We start from the raw sequence: 23,599 nt of genomic DNA, 5'->3' as shown, positions 1-23,599 counted from the left end.
TCTTCTCGTTCATGCCCCCCACACACACAAAACTGTCTGGCTCTTTCTTTCTCTCCTGCCATCCTTCACTTTTACAACAGTGATACTCTTCACCCAGAGCTTACAGCTCAAATCCTTTAAGATAATTTTTTTGTTTGTTGTCTAAATGGTCCACCTGGCAGCTCATATGTTACCCTCCATTTGCTGTATGCACTGTTTACCTAACTATTACACACGCACACACACACTCACACAGTTTCTCATTCCCTCTTTCTCCTGCTATTCTTCATTTCAGCTCTGTTTACCTAACTGTTACTCCAAAGTGAATGAAATGTTACGCTAAATGAAACATAAACAAAGCTTTACCTAACAGGACATAAAATAAATCACAACCCATGAACACACACAGACACTACACAAATCCCAAACTCATAAACACACGGTAGTTTAAAATAGTATTATTAATTATGGTACTCGTCTCACTTGTTTTTTACTAAAATATTTTTGCAATAAATCTAATAAAAAATACATATCAGAAAATACACAGCATTATAAGTCTAGCATTAGGAGTGAATCCTAACCTCCAGCTAAGAGTATAATTTTCACTTAAATTTCCCATTGACATCAATGCATGACTAAGTGGATATTCTTTTACTTGTGGAAGGTTAGATTACTTGTGTGGAAGCTTGGGACCCCTTATTTGGTCCCAACCCATCGTTTCCAGTAGTGCACTATGTAGGGAATACAGTAAACAAAAATGTAAAAAATAAATGAATACATACACACATACAGTGCATTCCGAAAGTATTCAGACTCCTTGACCTTTTTCCACATTGTTACAGTGCAGCCTTATTCTAAAATGGATTCAATTGTTTTTTCCCCTCAATCTACCCAAAATACTTCAAAATGACAAAGCAAAAAACTGTTTTTTTTGTGTGACATTTTTGCAATAAATAAATGAAATATCACATTTACATAAGTATTCAGACCCTTTACTCAATACATAGTTGAAGCAACTTTGGCAGCAATTACACCCTCGAGTCTTCTTGGGTATGACGCTACAAGCTTGGCACACCTGTATTTGGGGAGTTCCTCCCATTCTTCTCTAAAATATCCTCTCAAGCTCTGTCAGGTTGGATGGGGAGCATCGCTGCACAGCTATTGAACATCTCTCCAGAGATGTTCGATTGGATTCAAGTCCGGGCTTTGGCTGAGATCTGTCCCGAAGCCACTGCTCCGTTGTCTTGGCTGTGTGCTTACGGTCATTGTCCTTTTGGAAGGTGAACCTTCGCCCCCAGTCTGAATTCCTGAGTGCTCTGGAGCAGGTTTTCATCAAGGATCTCTCTGTAATTTGCGTTGTTCATATTTCCCTCGATCCTGACTAGTTTCCCATTCCCTCCTGCCGAAAAACATCCCCACAGCATGATGCATGACCAGGGATGACGCCAGGTTTCCTCCAGAAATCACACTTGACATTCAGCACAAAGAGTTCAATCTTGGTTTCATCAGACCAGAGAATCTTGTTTCTCATGGTCTGAGAGTCTTTAGGTGCCCTTCGGTAGGCTGTCATGTGCCTTTCACTGAGGAAAAGCTTCTGTCTGATTGGTGGAGTGTTGCAGGGATGGAGTTCCTTTCCACAGAGGAACTAGAGGTCTGTCAGAGTGACCAATCAGATCTTGGTCACCCCCCTGACTAAGGCCCTTATCCCCCAGAACCTCAGTTTGGCCCTAGGAAGAGTCTTGTTGGTTTCAAACTTCTTCCATTTAATAATGATGGAGGCCACTGTGTTCTTGGGGACCTTCAATGCTGCAGACATTTTTTCGTACCCTTCCCCAGATCTGTGCCTCGACACAATCCTGTCTCGGAGCTCTACGGACCATTCCTTCGACCTTGGTTTTTGGTATGACATGCACTGTCAACTATGGGACCTTATATAGACAGGAGTGTGCCTTTCCAAATCATGTCAAATCAATTGAATTTACCACAGGCGAACTCCAATCAAGTTGTAGAAACATCTCAAGGATAATCAATGGAAACAAGATGCACCTGCGCTCAACTTCGAGTCTCATAGCAAAGGGTCTGAATACTTACATAAATAACATATTTCTGTTTTTAATTTTGATAAATGTCATTATGGGGTATTGTATGTAGATTGCTGAGGATTTTTTCTTATTTAATCCATTTTAGAATAAGGCTGTAACGTAACAAAAAGTGGAAAAAGTCAAGGGGTCTGAATATATTCCGAAAGCACTGTGTGTATCTGTGTGAGCACACGTTTTGCTATACTTGTGAGTTCCAGAAGTCCTCACAAGAATAGTAAACCAAAAAGAATTCAAGGAAGTGAGGATCTTTTGCCAGTCCTCATTTGTAAAAAGGCTATTTTAGGATTAGGGGTTAAGGTTAGGTTAAAAATTAAAAATAAAATAAAAAGATATGGTCTGCATGCATGTTTTTGGTCAAACAGCCAATAATATATATATATAAATGAGAAGTTATGTCATTTATATATATACACGTCATATTATATATATATACGTCATATGGCAAAGTTCATCCTAATACAATACGTGCCCCAAAAAAATCACCCAAAATGTAATAAAAACAAAATATTTTTTAATGGCACGTATTGTATTAGGATGAACTTTGCCATATGACGATTATATGCCATATGACGTATATATATATAAATGACATAGTTTCTCATGACATATTTACACTACAATGATGGATTCCAGTTATAACACATGAATATCACTTCTATACACAACATTTAATACACACAATAATGATGAATGCATAGACACACAAGACATGGTCTGGTAATTTTAGGGCTACGAGGTGAAATTTCCTAGGATCAGCTTCTCCTCCCCCTATTTTAACCTTAACCATTAGTGGGGAAAATGCAAAACCGACCCAGGATCAGCGTCTAGGGGAACTTCACCCTACACCAATATACACAATCTAAGGCGTGGTGTGGTAGTGTAGTGTTAAGGAGTGATGTGATGCCGTTATGGAGTATAGGGTTTTCCAGGCCCCAAATCTGTTTGCGCTCTTGGCAAACTCCATCGCCGTCATTGTCAAGCCAAACATGTCAAGTCATAACCGTTAAGGAGTTAGCATGATAGCACATGATAGCACAAACAGACTGGCACTCAGGCTAGTATAGTGTTATATGAGAGTGGAGAGAAGCGGCTGTCTCTCTCCATTTCTGGACATATTACTGTAATAGGATTATATGCAATCATAGAATTGGATAGAGGGCTTTTCTTTACAATAATGTTTGATGTGATAGTATGGGCAGCTTTTTGGCACATGCACCTTCTATCCATTTCTATGTATTCAATGCACTCCCCAACAGTTTCATGAAAATGCTCTCGTCTAGCACCCCAAATCCTCCCTGTCCGTATTGCTCAACAGAGATATAAATAATAAATACATATTTTCTCCAGTCTTGTTCAGTAACACACACACTAAACAACAACGTATTCTTTGGCCTCGTTTTGTTGTGCATGGAGTATGCGATTGTGAGGTTACAGTTGGTAAGTGAAAGATAGTTGTTACTCTTGGGTGTACCAGTGTGTCTAACACCAACGAGTAGGTGTGTATTTCTTAACGGACAAATACTGCCAAGTGCAGCCTTAATGCATTCTCTTGTGGGGTTTTAATGGCCACCTCTGTTTAACACAGTGTAGATGTTGGTGTCAGGAAAAGTACTGTGTTTTAGGAAGTAGTGCCCATGTCCCATCACCCAACTCTAACCCCATCCCTATTTACCCAACTCTAGGGCATCCATGTGTGGGTTGGCTGTCTCCCTACAGTTCCCATACTTCATGGACATCCCTCAGCTCTACCCCTAACCCTAAACTCTACCATAGCTCTCCAGGCTCTCCTTAGGTTGGGTTGGTTCTCTCTCAATAGTGTCCATACCCCACCCCCCATGCTAATGTACCCCACTCTAGGGTCTCCTTGTGTAGGTTGCCTGTCTCCCCATAGTGCCCATACCCCATAGACATTCCATTGCTCTCCCCCCATCCCTAACCCCATTCCTAAGCCCATCTGCCCCACTCTAGGGTCTCCCTGGGTAGGGTGGTTTTCACTCAATAATGAATTAATCCCACATACATCCCCCAGCCCATCCCTAACACCATCAACTCGTCTCTAAATTTTCCTTAAAGGAGAAATGTGCTTTTTTACAATAAAATATTATTTTGATGTAAATGGCATGTCATAGAAGAGTCAATACACTTTTATTGCAATTTCACTTGATTTTGAGAAACTTTCCCCAACCAGAAATGTATTTCCACACAAAATGGAATATAACGTTGTGGATAAAGTTCGAAATGACACAATTTCACATGTACAACATCTAAAGACCTGCATCACTAAACTCAGTGTGTTTTCATTTCTAAAAGGACGTATTTGGGTGTTTATGGAACATTTGTTCATGTTTGTTCAGAACCCCCGTTTTTTTCAGAGCCGCCGTACTGCACAACAACAATGAGGAAGTGAATCACTGGTTGGGGTAAGTTTCTCAAAAACAAGTGAAATCGCAAAAAAAGTGTCTGGAATAGAGAGTTGTTTATAAAAAAAAGTGTTAGTTCTCTCAATAGTGTCCATACCCCATCAACATGGACATCCCCAACACAGACTCTCCCTTAAGGTTCTTAACTGCTCTAACTGTCCTTGATCACTTTCTCTCAATAGTGTCGATACCCCATCCATCTGCCCAGCTTTCAGGTCTCTTGGTTGGGGTTTAGTAGTGCCCATATCCCATGGACATCCCTAATCCCATCCCTAGGCTCTCCCGTAGCCCTCTTAGCTGCTCTTCTCCCAGCCTGATCTTGTCCTCCAGCTGCCTCTGTTCCACCAGCAATGCTGCCTTCATCTTGACGTAATGACTGTAGTCACGGTGCTGTGGATCAAGAAGATAAAGATGACCCAATTGTACACATGGTCCAAGGTGCATTTTACTTCTGCTTTATCCCAAACCTTCAGAAAGACAAACACACCACACACAACAGAGGTTGGAAGTTGGAATGGTTGGAGCAGTGCGAAGACAGTGTGTGTGTGCGTGTGTACCTGTTCTTGGGAGAGGCATCGTCTTAGCACCCTTCCCACAACCTGCTCCCGTCGGTCTACATGTTCTTTGAGGTCCTGGGCCTCTGACAGCTGCACCAGGAGCTGACGCTTCTTCTCCAGGAGGGGGAGCTGTGGAGGGAGGGAGGGGTGAGAGTGAGAACAGAGTTTGTTTTAAAGTTGTACTTTTTCTTATTATTTCTTTCTTTCCTCACCCTCTCATAGTGTCCAGTTTCGGCCTCCAGGTTGTCCAGTGAGCTCTCAACCCTAAGTAGCCGTCCGGAGAGAGACAGAAGCAGACTGACCACCTTATCCATATCCCCGATAAACATCCTGAACTTATCCACCTCATTGGGCTTACAGAACGCTAGCACCAGGCTTTCAACCTAGAGGGGAGAGGAGGAGGAGAGTTAGATCTTATGGCCTTGGTCTGGGAGGTGACCAGGAACCCGATTGTCACTCTGACAGAGCTCCAGAGTTCCTCTGGTGCGATGGGAGAACCTTCCGGAAGGACAACCATCTCTGCAGCACTCTATGGTAGTGTCCAGACAGAAGCCACTCCTCAGTAAAAAGCACATCACATCCCACTTGTAGTTACCTAAAGGTTACCTAAAGAACTCTCAGACCATGAGAAACAAGAAACAAGATTCTCTGGTCTGATGAAACAAAGACTGAACTCCTTGGCCTGAATGCCAAGTGTCATGTTAGGATGAAACCTGAAACCAACCCTACGGTGAAGTATTATGGTGGCAGCATCATGCTGTGGGGATCTTTAGGCGTCAGGGACTGGGGGAGGAGAGGAGAGACAGGAGAGGTAGGAGAGGCTTCCGGACAAGTCTCTGAATGTATTGAGTGTCCCAGCCAGAGCCCGGACTTGAACCCATTCGAACATATCTGGAGAAACCTGAAAATAGCTGTGCAGGGATGCACCCCATCCAATCTGACAGAGCCTGAGAGGATCTGCAGAGAAGAATGGGAGAAACTCCACAAATATAGGTGTGCCAAGCTTGTAGCGTCATCCTCAAGAGTCGAGGCTGTAATCGCTGCCAAATGTGCTTCAACAAGGTACTGAGTAAAGGGTCTGAATACTTAAGTAAATGTGATATTTTAGTATTTTATTTTGAATAAATTAGCAAAAATATATATACAAAAAAATAGTTTTTGCTTTGTCATTATGGGGTAATGTGTATATTGATGAGCCAAAAAAACTATTTAATTCAAATTAGAATAAGGCTGTAATGTAACAAAATGTGGAAAAGGTCAAGGGGTCTGATTACCTTCCGAATGCACTATATATGTGTGTGTGTACTATACACACCTCCTCTCCCAGCTGTGCGTTAGCCCGTATATCCTCCTGTAGACCTCTCTGTGCCTCTCTCAGAATTCCTAGCTTCTTACGTAGACTCTCCATCAACTGTCTCTGTAAAGCGGGGAGACAGGGGGAGGGGGAGACAGGGGGGGAAGGGAGAGAGGGAGTAAAGGAAGGGTAGGTAGAGAGTGTTACAGAGAGCAAAGTCAGTTACAGTCATCTCCAATCTTGTGTGTGTGTGTTCAGTATACAAGCTAGGATTTATGATAAAAGAGTGTGCACGTGTGTTGTGTGTGTGTACCTTGTAAGACAGGTCCTCATCATCATCATCAGTGTCTCTAGTGTCTGAGCAGTAGTCTTTCATCTGAGTGAGGAGCTGAGCTTTGGCTGCTGAGGTAGAGTAGTAGGACGAACAACTGGAGCTGGCACCAGAACGCCTGGATAAAGGAGGAGGAGAGGAGAGATGGCGGGGGGGGGGAACAACTGAACTGAACAATGCAGTTCATTGTGAATTTTATGATATGTGTATACAATATAAACATGAAATAAACATAACCCACACACACACTCACCTATCCAGACTGTCTGTATTGTGCTCCAGGTTGGGGCTACGGTAGGCCCCTCTCCAGCTCTCTGTGCCTGCCTCGCCCTCAATGCTCTGGGGAAACAGCTCCTCCATGAGTTCCTCTCTGGTCCTTATCCCCTGGTCCTCCATTTCTCCATCCAGAGACCCATTCTCCACTGTCATCCTACCCGCTGGCAAGGCCTCCTGATCAGGGAGCGTGTCGATGTCCGTCTCCAGCACCTGTAACGGAGGTAAGATTGTAACGGTAAGCTCACTCCACAGCTTAAATGCCATGAAATGTCTCAACTCGCGTCGCCGAATTGCTAGCTTTCTGGTGACGCAACAGGCCAGTAAGTTGTCAAGCGGGTGGTCACGTTTGTTTGCAAAGCAGAGGTTCACTAGTTTGAGTCCAGTATAGTTATATACGTTAGCATCAAGCTGTGGGGTGAAGGTTCCCCTAGGTACAGATCTAGCATTAATTTTCCCTCCCCATATCCTGACCTTATGGGCAACTTCAGCCTACACCCTAGCTAGCAGCACAGTGAGGCATGTTACACACCGTGACCGGCAGGGCGAAACCTTGTAGCTCTGTCCTGATTGGCTCTTCATCCTCTGGAAGCCCCTCCTCCTGGGAGTCGTCGATGTCCGTTTCCATGGGGATGTCCACTTCCTGTTCCAAGCTCTGGGCGGGGCTCGGGCCGAAATCGGATTCCGGTTCCAGTTCCAATAATTCATGTTCCAATTCCGGCTCTGGAATGGGAATCAATCACTGAATCATATTTTACAAAAACAATTTTTACAGCAGTTGTCACAAAGTGCTTTACAGAATTGTATGGCGTTACTTACTGTCGTTGTTGTTGTGGGGGTGATTCCGCAATCTTCTATTCTGCTGTAACTGTTGTTGTTGTTCATAGCTCATAGCGAAGTAGGACTCTGGTGAGATAACGCCATTCTCTATGGTGAGTTGACCTGAGAAGCTATGCACTCTGGGAGACGGAGTTCTCTCCCACTCAGCCCTGGCCCTCTGCTGTCTATGAGAGATAGGCTTCAATACAGCAGGACAATCTTGGTCAACCATGTTGTACAACCTGCAGAGGGACATATAATATACAGTGAAACAGGTGTGTGTTACGTCATGCTAAGAAGAGGTGATATAACTATAATAATCATTCAGAAAGGAAACACCAAGACAAGATAAGGCATAGTCTTGGTTCTGCTCCTTCAGGGTAGCGAAGATGATAATATATCTATAGGCAGTGAGCACAATATGCAATGTCAAATCCCCTGATGGAAGAAACACAGAACCCAGACAGGTGGATGCTGGTGGTGGGATATCAGAAACAGCAAGCATAGCGACTAACAGCTAGTTACAAGCACCAACGGCAGCAAGAGACACCAGCACATGACATCCGGCATTGAGGAAGCATGTGTAGAACTGGTCCACTTAAATAGACCGCGTGTAAAGTAGTGTGAATCAAATTGGTGCAATGTCCGCTGATGCAATCAGCTGACGCCACCAGACTCGGGTTTCCCTTGTGAACTGGCTCCGCTTTATTAATAATAATAATATAATAAGATGTATAAATGGCTCTGACTACGTAGTGTTTCACATGCAGAAACTCACATATAGACACTCCATAGAGTAGTGAGTAGTATAAGTGCTGACACATTTGTGTGTCGGAGCCTCTAAGTCTCCATCTCACCTGACACAGCTTTCTGATGGCGGCAGTGTGTTGTCGTAGCGAGGGGGAGTGTCTTTATCTCTTTGGGGCGGGGCCACCGGCCGGAAGGCTGTGTGTGTGAACCCTGGACTAGGCGAAGACTGGGGAAAGCGCCATTCCTGGACTTGGCTTCTGATGCAGCGCTGGCACCCCTCTAGCTCCTCCCTCTGGGGCGGGAGGCTGTAGGAGCGCTGACGCGTCATTTCACTCTTTTCAGGGTGACAGGGGTGAGATGAAGGGTGAGAGGTGGGACCCTCTGGTGGTATGAGAGGGAGAGGAGGGGGGGTGGGGTTTACCAATGGATGGATGGATGAAGAAACAGAGGTGGAGAAGAGAGGAGAGGACAAGAGGGTGTGGTGGGAGGCTCTCCTGCGGTGGAACTGCTCCCATTTGGGGGAGGTGGCCTCGGAGGGGGTAGAGTCTTATTTTTGTTAGCCGCTCCCCTAATTCCTCCCACTCTTCCCCCTTCGATCCCGCCTCCCTCCTCCAACTCAGACAGTGGTGTCGCCATAGCAACCGAGGGTGAAGTACGGCGGTGGGTGGAGCCAAAGTGTAGATCGTTCTCGGACATGGCCCTGCTTCGTAGTAGTGATGAAGATGAATATGATGTGGGGTTAACCACCATAGACGTCTGGTGATGGTCCTCCTCGTCCACACTACAGGCAGACAGCAAGCCATTATTCCAACAACCCCCACTTTGGGAGACTTGCTGGTGGTGGTGGTAGTCAGGTGTACCTGTTATAGTACAATTTGGTGGCCCGGTGGATGAATCACGTCTGTACCGGGGGTAGTCCCTGAGAGATGGAGAGAGAAGGCAAGAAAGAGAGCAATCAGGCCAAAGAGGAAGTCTACTGGGACCCATTATTTATTTCATTGTCTATTTTTGTTTATTTCTCTTAAAGTGGAGTGTAGAGACAGATGCTGCATCCCAAATGGTACACTATATTTTACATAGTGCACTACTTTTGACCAGAGCCCACAGAGAATAGGTTGCCATTTGGGGGACACACGGAGACAGGAGGTGGACAGGAAATGGCATACCTCTCGGTCAGGCTGAACTTCCTGTTGATCTGTGTCTGTTCCCACGGTAACGGTCGAGACGCAGCAGGATACGCCTGTGGAACACATCGGCCAAGTTATTCACAGGAGAACAGGGAGAGAAGCAGGAATGTCGCTTGCTCGCCCAAGGATCCGCTTTAAAGAATAATACTCGTTGACACCAACGCTCAGTACCTACTTTAAAAAGTTATATAAGTGATGATAATGTGGGAAATTTAAGCTTCTGGAACAAAGAGGAGGAACTATTAGAACAATGGAACCCTTTGAATGTGTAAAATAAGAAACCTTTTTTCAAAACTCAACTTGGAGGACAGACATCTGAGTGACAAGAGATGAATAATAAAATGCACTATTCTGTTCCCATCTCAACGGCTGGAATCGGTTGATAAAACCCCTCTAGTGTGTGTGTGTGTCTTTATATCCTCTTGTATTGGCCAACCATCCTCCTCCCTTAGGGTGCTTTAGGCAAGGCCAAGCAAGCTTCAAGATATTACATCCTCATTCAGATCTGGACCCATTAAACACTGTTCAACATCTCCAGATACTGTAGAGAACCAAAGAGATACCTTGGCGTTGAACCAAAGGCCTTAATCTGAAATCAACCTGTGCGTTTGTGTGTGAGTGTGTCTAGGTATTGTGTAACAGTAACCTATACTTGCCTCTGTTGGTGTGTAGCTCTGTGGTGGATACCCCTGGTGAAGAGCCTGGTTATCCTGGAGGAGAGCGGTGTTGACCGGGTGGAAGGCTGAACGAGGGGCCTCCATCTGGATTTGGGGATGGGAGTGGGTCTGGGGGTAGGCATGGGGTTGGGATTGACTGGCAAAAAGATCCTGAGCTGAACTGAGTGACTTTCTCTCCCTCTCTCTTTTCCTCTCTCTCTCACTTTGTCTCTCTTTCTCCATCTCACTATCTTGTTCCCTCTCTATCCCCCTTTCTCTCTCCATCTCCAGCTCTCTCAGTCTAGCCCTTTCCTCTCTTTGTCTCTCTTCCTCCCTTTCCCCCTCAAGAGCCATCTCCCTCTCTCTGGCCCTCTCTTCTCTTTCCCTCTCCCTTACCATTTCCTCCCTCTCCAACAACCTCTCCCTCTCTGTCGCCCTCTCCTCCCTTTCCCTCTCTCTTGCTCTTTCCTCCCTTTCCCTTTCCCTCTCTCTTGCTCTTACCTCCCTTTCCATCTCCCTCTCTTTTTCCCTCTCCTTCTCTCTCTCCCTATTCCCACTAACCGATTGTCTCCGGGCCTCCATGGTATTAATCAAAAGGGGACTTTCTCGCTCGAATCCACCCTGGTAAGAGTACCTCCTCTGGGCTTGTCCCTGTCCATAGCCTCCTCTTTGGTTCTCCAGCATCGACAGATGAGGCTGCCTCTCATGTCTATCTGGCCTCTGCCGTCGTCTCGTCAGACCTGGCAAATCTGACACCAATATACTCCTGCTTGTCTCCTCAAAGAACTTACAGCGGTCCGCGAAAGGTAGAATATCAGACTCCTCAGTGTGGGAAGAACAAGTGGTAGAAGAAGAAGAGGAGGCAGAGGATGCCCTCCCTTGTCCTGACACCCCCAAGGCCACTCCGACCCTCTCCCCCCGTCGGTCAGTGTCAATTTCTGGTTGGAGTTTATGTTCGGGTGTCCATCTCCATCGGCGGGACTTACCAGCTGGAGCTAGCTCCTCCACGACCTGGATACCCATACCCCAGCTGGGCAAGGTTGGGACGGACCTCTGGGGTGTCCTGGAAGAGTCTGTAGCTTGGTCTTGCTTCCCTGGTGGTTCAGGTTCTTCATCCCTGGGGGGTTGTAGAGCTGAAACTGGGGCTAGGGACGGCTGGTGGAGCTGGAGGGTGGAAGAAGAGGATAGTCTGTTCAGACCTCCAGGAGCTGGAGCTGAGAGGCTGATGTCGGAACAGGTGTACACGCCTTGGGAGCTGCTCTCCTTGGCAGGCGGATCAACGTCCTCAGCCTCTTTCCTCACGAGGTCCTGGATTTCCAGGTCTGGACCTTCTTCTTCCTCAACTGTCTCCCCGCTGTAGAGCAACCCTCCTGGGCCTTTACTCTTGGACAGCTGGGCCTTCTTGTGCTGGATCTCGTTACGGAGGTTCGTGGCGAAGCGTTCGCTGCGACGGCGTGCCCGGGACGAACGGTGACTCCTGGGTTTCTTCATCAGCACCTTTTCTTCATTATCATCCCTTCTTCCTCCTCCTCCTCTATGACTTCCCTCCAGTAGGCTGTCTACACTGGCTGCAGCACTGAGAGGCCCAAAGTCGGTCTCCCAAATCTGCTCAGAGCTCACCTCTCCCTGTGTACAATCTCCAGAGGGCTCCCCTGACCCTGGAACACTCACCGGCCTATCGCAGGGGTGTTGGACCTGGATGGGCGAGAGGCGATTACCAGCAGCCGCCACCACCTCCCTACTCTTCCAAACCACCACACTCACCTCTCCTGCCTCCCCAATCCCATCAATGTCCACCAATCCTGGGGTAGAGCATTGACTCCTTTGTTCCCACTCCCCAGTGTTCTGCTGGAGGAGGAGGAGGGAGGTGTCGTGACTCCCTATATCCCCTCCTAGGTCCTCCCTGGGGGGGTTAAGGGGGGAGCGAGACCACTGGGAGCTGGAGGGGGAGGGGGAGCTATGGTCCGAAGAGTCACTGGAAAACTCTAGATGACGTAGCTGCGATAAGAGTTTCTCAGGGACGCTTTGTCTGTAGAGACCTGATGAGCAGTGCTTGTTCTGGGGGAGGAGGTGGTTGGCTTCACCTGGGGGTTCTGGATCTATGGAGCTGTCTGGAGGTAGGGAGCTGGAGCCGGGGATGGAGGAAGAGGAGCTTATCTCTAGGGCAGGGAGATGGAGGGAGTCTGGGTGGATCTCCTGGATCTCTAAGTTCTTATTCACAAGGGAATCTTTTTTTTTGGAGATGAGGGTGTAGTATTGCTCCAAAGAATCTCCTTTAAAATTCCCAACCCCATTCTTTTTCCCATTTCCCATGTCTCCCTCTGCCTTTGATGCCTTGCAGGGACCGGGATAGCCGTTCCAGCTAGGAATAACCGGAACACCAGGAACATTCTGAGGATCGTCGTCATCGTCCTCGACATGGCAACTGAAGAGGCTGGGAATTCCGACGGGGGCAGAGATGCATCGTTGATCTTTGACATCTGTAATCCCCAAACGACCCCTCGTGGCCCTAAAACTGTCCTTCCTGATTGGGGGAAGGGGTGGAATTGAAGCCCCCCTCTTCCCTCCTCCTCCACCCCTCTCCCCGCTCCCTTCTCTCCTCTCCTCCTCAAAACAGTACGAAGATGGTCTCTCCTTCGCTTCCGGCTGCCTCACTCTTGGCCTGGTCAGCGACCTCGACTTTAGTAGTAGGGTTGAGGTACCGGTCTCATCCTGGGCCTCGCCTGACTCCCTCCCCAGGGATGGTGCATTGCCACAGGCATAAACCCGGCAGGCGGGTCCCCCTGGCCCAAGGCTTCGGAGGATATTCTCCATAGAACAGGCCTCACCGGGCCTTAATGAGACAGTATAGTCTGACATATTAGAACTAGCTGAGAAAGAGCTATAGGCAGAGTCTCTTATATTGTTGAATATAGCAGGGTCCACTGGTGAATTGTGGTAATCATAGTCTCTCTTATTGTTGAAGATGGCCGGGTCCACTGGGGAATTATGGGAATCGTAGTACACTTGGCTGCTAGGAGGGTCAAGGCTGTCCATGCTACTTAGGGAACTGCTTCTGTCTGTAGAGTAGTGTCTGGAGAGCTTGTTCCACTGGATAGACAAATCACTGTAAAGAGGTGGAGAGAGGGTGGGGGAAAGGTAGGTAGAGGGGGAGAGGAGGTTGGAGAGCAAGGGAGACAGAAATGAATGATTACTTAAGTAAATAGTATTAGCAACAATACAAGTCATATTTTGGTCCTTTACCCGACATATACCAGATGCTACATTATTTACATCTTAAGAAGTAGGCCTACTGAAGCTGAATCTCTTCTATATTTGCACTAGTCTAAGTGGTAAAGTAAGAGAAGCATAGGATATACTACTTGATTTCATCTGCTTTACTGTATTCCTATTCATAGATCTGCCATGTGTTTCTGACGGATTTGTAAGGAAGAAAAGAAAAAGGAGCAGATTGAACGGTAGCTTCTTTAAGCAGTCAGGGATTACTGCTGCATCGTGGGTAGAGAGGGCGACGGGAAATTATGTGGTAACCAGAGGAAATGACAGCCCCTCCCTCCCGAACGTTCCATCAGGGGACGATAAAGAACGTGACAGGAATAACAACTCTATGGTGAATGAGAGTGGACACACATGCACTACACACATATGCACACACACAAATACAGCCGTACTGCAGGCAGGCACACACACAATCATAGTCATCAAGTTGGACTCGAGTCAGACTGTCAGCCTTTGTTTGAGGTCTTGATTAGCTATTTAAGGGGTTGTTTAACATTTATGGAACTTCTAACGGTACATCCCAAAGGAAGTCACTCACAGACAGACAGACAGACAGACAGACGGACACAGACGTTCTGTTTATTAACTGTCTTCCCATCTTTGTCCACATGTTCTGGGATACATGCCATTGTCCTGTTGTGTGTGTGTGTGTGTGTGTGTGTGTGTGTGTGTGTGTGTGTGTTTTGTGTATGTGGCAATAAAGGCAAGGACTGCATAATTGTGAGAATTGCAGCACAAAGAGATTACAGCTTTACGTAAACTCAAGCCTATCTACGCCATTCAAAACCATTATTGTGTGTGATACATAAATACTGGACAATCTAAGCCCGTTAAAACTATTAGGGGTAATTGTAGTGAATTATATCATTAATTGTTATCAAAGGGGAACCACTGCGTGCATATGTGTGTGTTTCTGTGTGTATACGCTACACAACTAACTGAGGACATTCTGATGTACTGAACATATCAGGCAATCTATTTCTTGTTGTTACTGACTAGAGTCAGTAATGCACATAGGTACGCACACACACATAAAGCATAGTTATATTACTATCCTGAACAAAAATATAAACGCAACATGGAAAAATGTTTTACTGAGTTATAGTTCATTTCAGGAAATCATTAAATTGAAATAAATTAATTAGGCTCTAATCTATGGATTTTTCAGCCATTCGTGGGCCTGGGAGGGCCATAGTTTTTCCCCACAAAAGGGCTTTAATTACAGACAGATATACTCCTCAGTTTCATCAGCTGTCCAGGTGGCAATCCCGCAGGTGGAGAAGCCAGATGTGAAGATCCTGGTCTGTCTGGCATGGTCACACGACGTCTGCAGTTGTGAGGTCAGTGGGATGTACTGCCAAATTCTCTAAAATGTTGTTGGAGGTGGCTTATGGTAGAGAAATTAGCATTCAATTCTCTGGCAACAGCTCTGGAGGACATTCCTGCAGTCAGCATACCAATTACACGCTCCCTAAAAACTGTGGAATTGTGTTGTTACAAAACTGCTCATTTTAGAGTGACCTTGTATTATCCCCAGCACAAGGTGCACCTGTGTAATGATCATGCTGTTTAAATCAGCTTCTTGATATGCCACACCGTGTCAGGTAGATTGATTATCTTTACAAAGGAGAAATGCTCACCAACAGGGATGTAAAGATATGTGTGCACAACATTTGAGAGAAAGAAGCTTTTTGGGAGTTTGAAATATTTCTGGGATCTTTTATTTCAGCTTATGAAACATGGGACCAACACTTTACATGTTGCTTTATATTTTTGTTCAGTATATAGTATGTATAAGCTTCGGAAACGTTTCAATGTACTTATTAGTGTTGACTTTAATCAACTAAAATCTCCTAAAAACTATTTTCTCTCAACTAATTCATTGTGTTTTTGGTACCCGACCCAAATTAAACTGTGCTGGCTCATATATTATTCCCGCAACTTTGGCTCGGCCCGGTTTGTATCAGTAGTGTGAAAAGCCATTTTCATAGTTTGGGGGTCCTACCATTGAGTGATCAGCCAGTGAGGAATGCGTGAATCGATTCCTGTCTGAAAATACCCCTGTTATCCGCCGTGATGCTATTGACTTTAGAACACGATGAGGTCACTAAGCTTCCTGATGATTGTTAGTCTTTGGAAACAGGTCACAGGTCAAAATACCCTTAGTCTGCTCTGTGTGTGTGTGTGTGTGTGTGTGTGTGTGTGTGTGTGTGTGTGTGTGTGTGTGTGTGTGTGTGTGTTTGCTAGTCTTCAGAAACACGTCACAGGAACAAAATTCCCCTGGTCTGGTCTGCCCAACAATGCACTCCCACAAGACTGTGTACCCAGCCTCAAACACACACAGCTCAGATATGCACACACACACACACAGCTCAGATACGTACACACATGTGAGCGCACACACACACAGACACAGGGGTTGGAAATTATTTGGGGAAATTATATTATTTTATACTAACACAATTGCTCAAAGAAAGATATTTTGTTTAACAAGTAATAATAATTTTTCTGAAAACGGTAGGGGGCAAAATTATTGATATCCCTAATGATTCTTATAAATAAAGTAGTCAAAAGTTTAGTATTTGGTCCCATATTCCTAGCATGCAATGACTATAATCAACTGTGTGACTGCAAACTTGTTGGATGCATCAGCAGTTCGTTTTGGTTGTGTTTCAGATTATTTTGTGACCAATAGAAATTAATGGTAAATAATGTATTGTGTGAATTTGGAGTAACTTTTATTGTAAATAAGAATATAATATGTTTCTAAGCAATTCTACATTAATGTGGATGCTACCATGATTACGGATAATCTTGAATGAATCGTGAATAATGATGAGTGAGAAAGTTACATCGGGTCAAAGATCATACTCCCAAGACATGCTAACCTCTCACCATTACCAATAAAAGGAGAGGTTAGCATTTCTTGGGGGTATGATGTTTGACCCTCTGTAACTTTCTAACTCATCATTATTCACGATTCATTCAGTATTATGATTATCAGTATTATGATTATGACACACACAAATGTGGCGTGTGCAAACATAGCTTGATAGAAGGTTGGGAGACAAGATTCTCCGGGGGAATCGGATAGAATGGGACAGACTGCTCTAAACTCTAATTCACATATAAGCCAGGGTACTTAGCCGTCCCGTATCTTCCCAATATAAATGACCATTACCTGCTGTCTGCTGTGCCAGGGTAGTGTATAGGGCCCAGTGTGTTTGTGTGTATGTGTCTGTATATATGCATCTGTGTGTATGTTACCTGTTGTCTGCTGTAGAGTGCCAGGGTAGTGTGTAGGGCCCAGGGTGGAGCTGCATGGCAGATGGGGGGGACGGGGGAGGAGGAGGGGGGACAGGGGTAGAACTGTGGGGGGACTCCGTTGATGAAAGCTTGGCCAGGTGCGACGAGTGAGGCCTGATCACAGGTACACTGCGTCTGGAGAGAGAGCGAGAACACACACATATACAGGTGAGGGATTGGCTCCCGAGTGGCGCGGCAGTCTAAGGCACTACCTCTCAGTGTTTGAGGTGTCACTACAGACACCCTGGTTAGAATCCAGGCTGTATCACAACCGGCCGTGATTGGGAATCCCATAGGGCGGCGCACAATTGGCCCAACGTCGTCCAGGTTTGGCCGGTGTAGGCCGTCATTGTAAATAAAAATGTGTTCTTAACTGACTTGCCTAGTTAAATAAAGGTTAAAGGAAAAAAAGGGATAATGTAACTACAGTAGGGGTAACATGATTTGTCGGTACACCCAAAAGGAAGTCTGTGTAGACCCAAAAGGAAGTCTGTGTACACCCAAAAGGAAGTCTGTGTAGACCCAAAAGGAAGTCTGTGTAGACCCAAAAGGAAGTACCATAAGCAGTGTATATATGCCAGGTAGGAGCCTAGAACAAACTTCGGTGAGATCCCAGGAGACTCCTGCTCATGAATGGCCCATTATTCTGAAGCTATTAATAACTTTGGAATAACGCACCGGGAATAACTCTGAAAACATTTCACTCAGGAGAGAATTTCGACTGAAACCCGGGAATTTTGAGGAGGAAGAACCCTGATGGAAGAAGAATGAGGATCTGGCACAGTCGGAAGTCAGAACACTTTGGAAATATTTCTGTTTATGATTTATGGCCATTCATTAAAGTAAACAGAATAGTTCCTAAAATGGCTAATTTTGGATTTCTCTCAGGACGATTGTGTGTGTGTGTGTCCATGTGTGCACTTGTCAGAATGATTGTCTGTTCCCTGAAAATGTTCCTCTTGGTATAGTTATATAGGGAGAGAGATTTTGGAAGTTCCCAAATGGGATTGAACAAACACTATTATCATTTATTCCAGGCCTTTGAATGGACCTAAGATTAGTTTTGTCCCAGGACTGTTAATGGAGCCCGGATTGGGCCTGGAATGATTGATGACTATGAAAACCAAGCTAAAAAAAACAAAAACAAGAAGCGAATATAGAAAGGAAAACTAAATCTGTGTCTGGAAAAACCAGTATTTAGAGATATACTGTACTTGATCCATTGAACTACACTAGGATATACACGAAGAAAAGTTATTTAGAAGTATACAGCTGAAGACAAAAATGTGAGATATTTGATATCCAAATATCTCATTTTTGTCTTCTGCAGTATACTTTGAGATAATCTACTGTACTCAGACATCTTTGTGAAACTTGACGTGATTAAACAGAGTTATTAAAAAATATATTGAAATGGAAGAAAAATAATGTGAGATATAACGTAGTTCTACTGTACTCAGACAGAATGTGTTCCACTGACCTAGTCCTAGTGTTACATTTGTCAAGCAGCCAGATACAAAGGAACAGTTAATCGCCCTCGACATACCAAGCCACAGTTAACCTGATTAGCCAGTTAGCGACCGGAGCCAATCAGTATCGGTCGGACACTGTCAGACATTCAGGAAATCAAATAAACTTCACAAGACAAGACCGTCCTTAGTTCTATTTATAAACATAGTCTACAGAACAGTAGCCGAATGCTTTACTCTGACTGATGGATGGATAGCAAGATAAACCATGTTCCATGGTTTATGTGTAGACATTATTTATGTTACTTTGACCCATAAAACATTGTGAATGTATGACTGCGTGAAACACTGATACAGAAACAAGTGATAATACCATATGTGGTAGAAGAAACTAGAACAGCTGACTGATACGGACTCCTAAACTAGAAATAAAGTCGAAGAAGACTAGATTGAAGGTCATTTACTCTAGAGTCATAATGACACTGAGTAATGAAATTATATACACATTAAGACACACAAAAACAGAGATCAGACACACACCCAGTCACACCTTGAAGACGCCTATAAGTTCAAAGACACAAAGAAGAGTGAAGGTAGAACAGTACACACTGCACAGAGGGGAGAAGATGAATGGAAGGTAGGGGATCAAAAGAGAAAAGGAGAGGAACTAAAGGAGATGATAAGAGGAAACAATACTTTCTAACTGTTCCCGAGTCAGTCTATAACATACCAGAGTGGATCCACACAGAAGAGGCCCTAGTCACACCTGATCCTAGAACCGTGTCTACTGGGTCACAGTTAGGGTCAGGCCCAATGTTAGTTCAACCATAGACTGGTCTGAGAGCAGTCCTTATAAACATGCCCAAAGATATTCAATCCAACACAGACGACAATGGACTTAGCCCAAAAAAGGTGGTCCGGCTACTTACTACTGTTTATCAAGTCTTCAACATAACATTTCCACTGCGGTGTTCAAAAGAGGCAATAAAAACTGTTGGGATAAGAAGTTCCCTTAAATTCTCAATGCTCTTGTCTCCTTCCCTCCTTAATTAATCCAGTTCTCTGGCCTTGCTAGGTGGCTTTGGTTCTGTCTCTAGGAGTAGTCCAACAGTCCTAGCCATATTAAGAGAGTTAGGTTCTGTTTCTAGGAGTAGTTCTATCCATCAGAGCAGCCCTATAGTCCTCTAGTAACAGAACGAGACTGTGTTCAAAGTCTTCTCTCTCTCTGTGGTCCATCTCAACTGACCTAGACTCCAAAAAAAACAACCGACAAACCTAATCTACCCCCTTGTCCCTCTCTCTCCCTCCCTCTCACCGTCCCTCGCTTCAGTCACTTAGACCAAACATAGCTCTCTCTCTGCCTTTGTTTCCACCATCCTCCCTCCCTCCTTCTCAATCCCTCTCTCTCTAGGCAGAATACTGTGAGTGACTCAGGGGGAGAGGAAGAGAGAGAGAGAGGAACAGAAAGAGAGGCAGAGGAGGAAGCTATGTTCGGAGCAGATAAAGACGGACGCTGTTAAAATAATACCCAGAGTTCCACAGTGTTATTGTTCCACACAGGGAAATACGCAGAGGTACTTCCTGTCTAGAAGAGAGAAAGAGGGGGGAGGGAGTGGGAGGGAGAGGTAGAGAGAGAGGGAAGAAGAGAGAGGAAGGGAGGGGGAGGGAGGGATAGAGAGAGAGAAGGAGGGGGAGAGAGGGGGGAAGAGGGCAGGATTGGGAGGGAGAGAAAAAGGAAGACACCAGTTTTGGAACTGCAGGAAGCAACAAGAGAGAACATTTCAGAGGGGCTCAAATGGAGAGAGTGATGGAAAGGGAGAAATAGAGGGGTAAAAAGAGAGAAGGAAGAGAAGAAGAGATGAGTGTTATTGTGGCATCCAGCCAGACTGGTGTTTTCTTGCCCTTTGCTGAGTAGCAATAGTACAACACAGAGATGAGAAGACCTCAGCAGGGTATGTATAGGAGAGAGGGGGAAAGAGGAGGAGGGGGAGAGAAAGAAAGCAGAGAGCAGTGGGAGAAGTAGGCAGTCTGTAGATTCAAAACTAATCTATAGAACTCCTTGTGAGGCCTCCCGAGTGGCGCAGCGGTCTAAGGCACTACATTGCGGGGCTTGAGGCATCACTACAGCCCAGGATTCGATCCCAGACTGTGTCACAGCCGGCCATGACCGGGAGACCCATGAGGCAGCACACAATTGGGCCAGCGTCTTCCGGGTTAGGGGAGGGTTTGGCCGGCCGGGATTTCCTTGTCCCATCGCGCTCTAGTGACTCCTTGTGGCGGGCCGGACGCCTGCACGCTGACGTCGTTCGCCAGATGTACAGTGTTTACTCCGACACATTGGTGCGGCTGGCTTCCGGGTAAAGCAAGCAGTGCGGCTTGGCAGGATCGTGTTTTGGAGGACGCATGGCTCTCGACCTTCGCCTCTCCCGAGTCTGTACAGGAGTTGCAGCGATGGGACAAGACTGTAACTACCAATTGGATAACCACGAAATTGTGGAGACAAAGGGGATAAAAGATCAAGAACTCCTGCTGAAAATTCACTTTAACAACATCCAGAACAGTGGGAGAAGACAGACTCTGACCGAGAACTATAAAATAAATATAATTTCCCCAAATAATTTCCAACCCCTGTGTCTGTGTGTGTGTGCGCTCACATGTGTGTACGTATCTGAGCTGTGTGTGTGCATATCTGAGCTGTGTGTGTTTGAGGCTGGGTACACAGTCTTGTGGGAGTGCATTGTTGGGCAGACCAGACCAGGGGAATTTTGTTCCTGTGACGTGTTTCTGAAGACTAGCAAACACACACACACACACACACACACACACACCATATTAGTCTGAACCTGGGGTTGACGAGGATTTCCAGAGGCCACCGTCGCTGCAATCTTCATGCGTGTCTGTGTGTGTGTTTAGATTTCTTACATAATGTGCTTTCTTCAGAAGGCAGAGGGTTAATTATAGTCTCAACCCTCCTCCCCCTCTCCCTGCTCTCACCCCTTCTAGCCCCTCTCACTCTCTCCCCCCTCTACCTTTGTGTTCAGACTGCAATCATCGCACATTTGTTTGCTTTATGGGTTCTCAGTATGTGTGGGTTTCTCTACGTACCAGACTGCAATCAGGCAGTTAGTTTACTTTGTGGTCCCCCATCACACACACACCAGTTAATCAGTGCAGGGAGACGAAGGTCCATTCCAGGAGGATCTATCAGGAAGGGTGAAGTCCACAGAAGGACAATACCCTGTTTGTTACTGAGACTGTGTGTGTGGGTGTGTGTATGTACAGTTGAAGTCGGAAGTTTACATACACTTAGGTTGGAGTTATTAAAACTTGTTTTTCAACCACTCCACAAATATCTTGTTAACAAACTATAGTTTAGGCAAGCCGGTTAGGACATCTACTTTGTGCATGACACGAGGAATTTTTCAAACAATTGTTTACAGACAGATTATTTCACTTATAATTCACTGTATCACAATTCCAGTGGGTCAGAGGTTTACATACACTATGTTGACTGTGCCTTTAAACAGCTTGGAAAATTACAGAAAATTATGTCATGGCTTTAGAAGCTTCTGATTGGAGGTGTACCTGTGGATGTATTTCAAGGACGACCTTCAAACTCAGTGCCTCTTTTTGCTTGACATCATGGGAAAATCAAAACAAATCAGCCAAGACCTCAGAAAAATAACAGTTGACCTCCACAAGTCTGGTTCATCCTTGGGAGAAATTTCCAAACGCCTGAAGGTACCACATTCATCTGTACAAACAATAGTACGCAAGTATAAACACCATGGGACCACACAGCGGTCACACCGCTCAGGAAGGAAACGTGTTCTGTCTCCTAGGGATGAACATACTTTGGTGTGAAAAGTGAAAACCAATCCCAACAGCAAAGGACCTTGTGAAGATGCTGGAGGAAACAGGTACAAAAGTATCGACATAACCTGAAAGGCCACACAAAGCAAGGAAGAAGCCATTGCTCCAAAACTGCCATAAAAAAGCCAGACTACGGTTTGCAACTGCACATGGGGACAAAGATTGTACTTTTTGGAGAAATGTCCTCTGGTCTGATGAAACAAAAATAGAACTGTTTGGCCATAATGACCATCGTTATGTTTGCAGGAAGAAATGTGGAGGCTTGCAAGCCGAAGAACACCATCCCAACCGTGAAGCATGGGGGTGGCAGCATCATGTTGTGGGGGTGCTTTGCTGCAGGAGGGACTGGTGCACTACACAAAATGGCATCATGAGGGAGGAAAATATGTGGATATATTGGAGCAACATTTCAAGACAGTCAGGAAGTTAAAACTTGGTCGCAAATGGGTCTTCCAAATGGACAATGACCCTATGCACATTTCCAAAGTTGGAATTTTTACTAGGATTAAATGTCAGGAATTGTGAAAACGTGAGTTTAAATGTATTTGGCTAAGGTGTATGTAAACTTCCGACTCCAACTGTATGTATGTATGTCTCCCCACTTTCTCTCTCTCTCTTTATATCTCACTTACTTACTCTCTATAGCTCTTTAAAAAGAAAGGAATGTAGTTGAAAACCCCCCCAAAATTTGGAACCTTCTTCTCCATGGTTCCTGAGTTAATTAGGCAATTAAGGGTCACATTAGTGAAAGCAGGTGCTTCCAAACAAGTGTGGTTCCTGAGATACTTAAGCAATTAACATCCCATCATGCTTAGGGTCATATATAAAAATTGATATATATTGATTGCTATTATTCCTGAATGAGTGAGCGTTCATGTGCAAAGGATTAGCATTAACTCTTTTGTAATTCCCGCCCTTCTCAGTCCACACACACTTCAATTTGTCCACCAAGCCGTCATACCGGCTTAGCCCACTAGGGAAGCTCCCCTATCATTTCCTCGTAACCATATCTACTGTTTGTTTGTTTATGCATTTCTGTGATTACTTAGTTAGTTAGTAAATAAATGATTAAGACAATTGGTGCATGGTTGATTCATAGTAAAGTCTGGGTTCGTGCAGATAACCAACAATTTACGACATTTGGAATGAGACTAACGTGAGGTAAATAATAATTCCTTAATTAGAAGACTAATTGATCAGATATTAAAATATCTGAAGTTATATTAGGAAAATTATAACTTTGTAATCTGAAGATTTTCTTTTGGTGCCCCAACTTCCTAGTTAAATACATTTACATGATTAGT

General features: G+C 45.0%; 1 protein-coding gene across 1 annotated transcript in view; it reads right to left on the bottom strand.

The window, feature by feature from the left end:
- Positions 1-421: 421 nt before the first annotated feature.
- The window catches only part of LOC115133833 (protein Shroom4-like), an 86,176-nt gene continuing 62,998 nt past the window's right edge, over positions 422-23,599 (bottom strand). Inside the window, 13 exon segments of the mRNA XM_065021782.1 lie at positions 422-4,891; positions 5,059-5,187; positions 5,271-5,441; positions 6,374-6,475; positions 6,666-6,801; positions 6,937-7,169; positions 7,489-7,679; positions 7,776-8,017; positions 8,633-9,041; positions 9,044-9,444; positions 9,692-9,765; positions 10,369-13,474; positions 16,915-17,088. Coding sequence (XP_064877854.1) covers positions 4,733-4,891; positions 5,059-5,187; positions 5,271-5,441; positions 6,374-6,475; positions 6,666-6,801; positions 6,937-7,169; positions 7,489-7,679; positions 7,776-8,017; positions 8,633-9,041; positions 9,044-9,444; positions 9,692-9,765; positions 10,369-13,474; positions 16,915-17,088 — 5,527 coding nt within the window. The 3' untranslated portion in view covers positions 422-4,732.

The sequence above is a fragment of the Oncorhynchus nerka genome, linkage group LG8 (assembly GCF_034236695.1).
Source record: "Oncorhynchus nerka isolate Pitt River linkage group LG8, Oner_Uvic_2.0, whole genome shotgun sequence".
In the NCBI taxonomy this organism is placed as follows: Eukaryota; Metazoa; Chordata; class Actinopteri; order Salmoniformes; family Salmonidae; genus Oncorhynchus; species Oncorhynchus nerka.
Note: the sequence above shows the minus strand (reverse complement) of the source record. Positions and strands in the feature narration are given on the sequence as shown.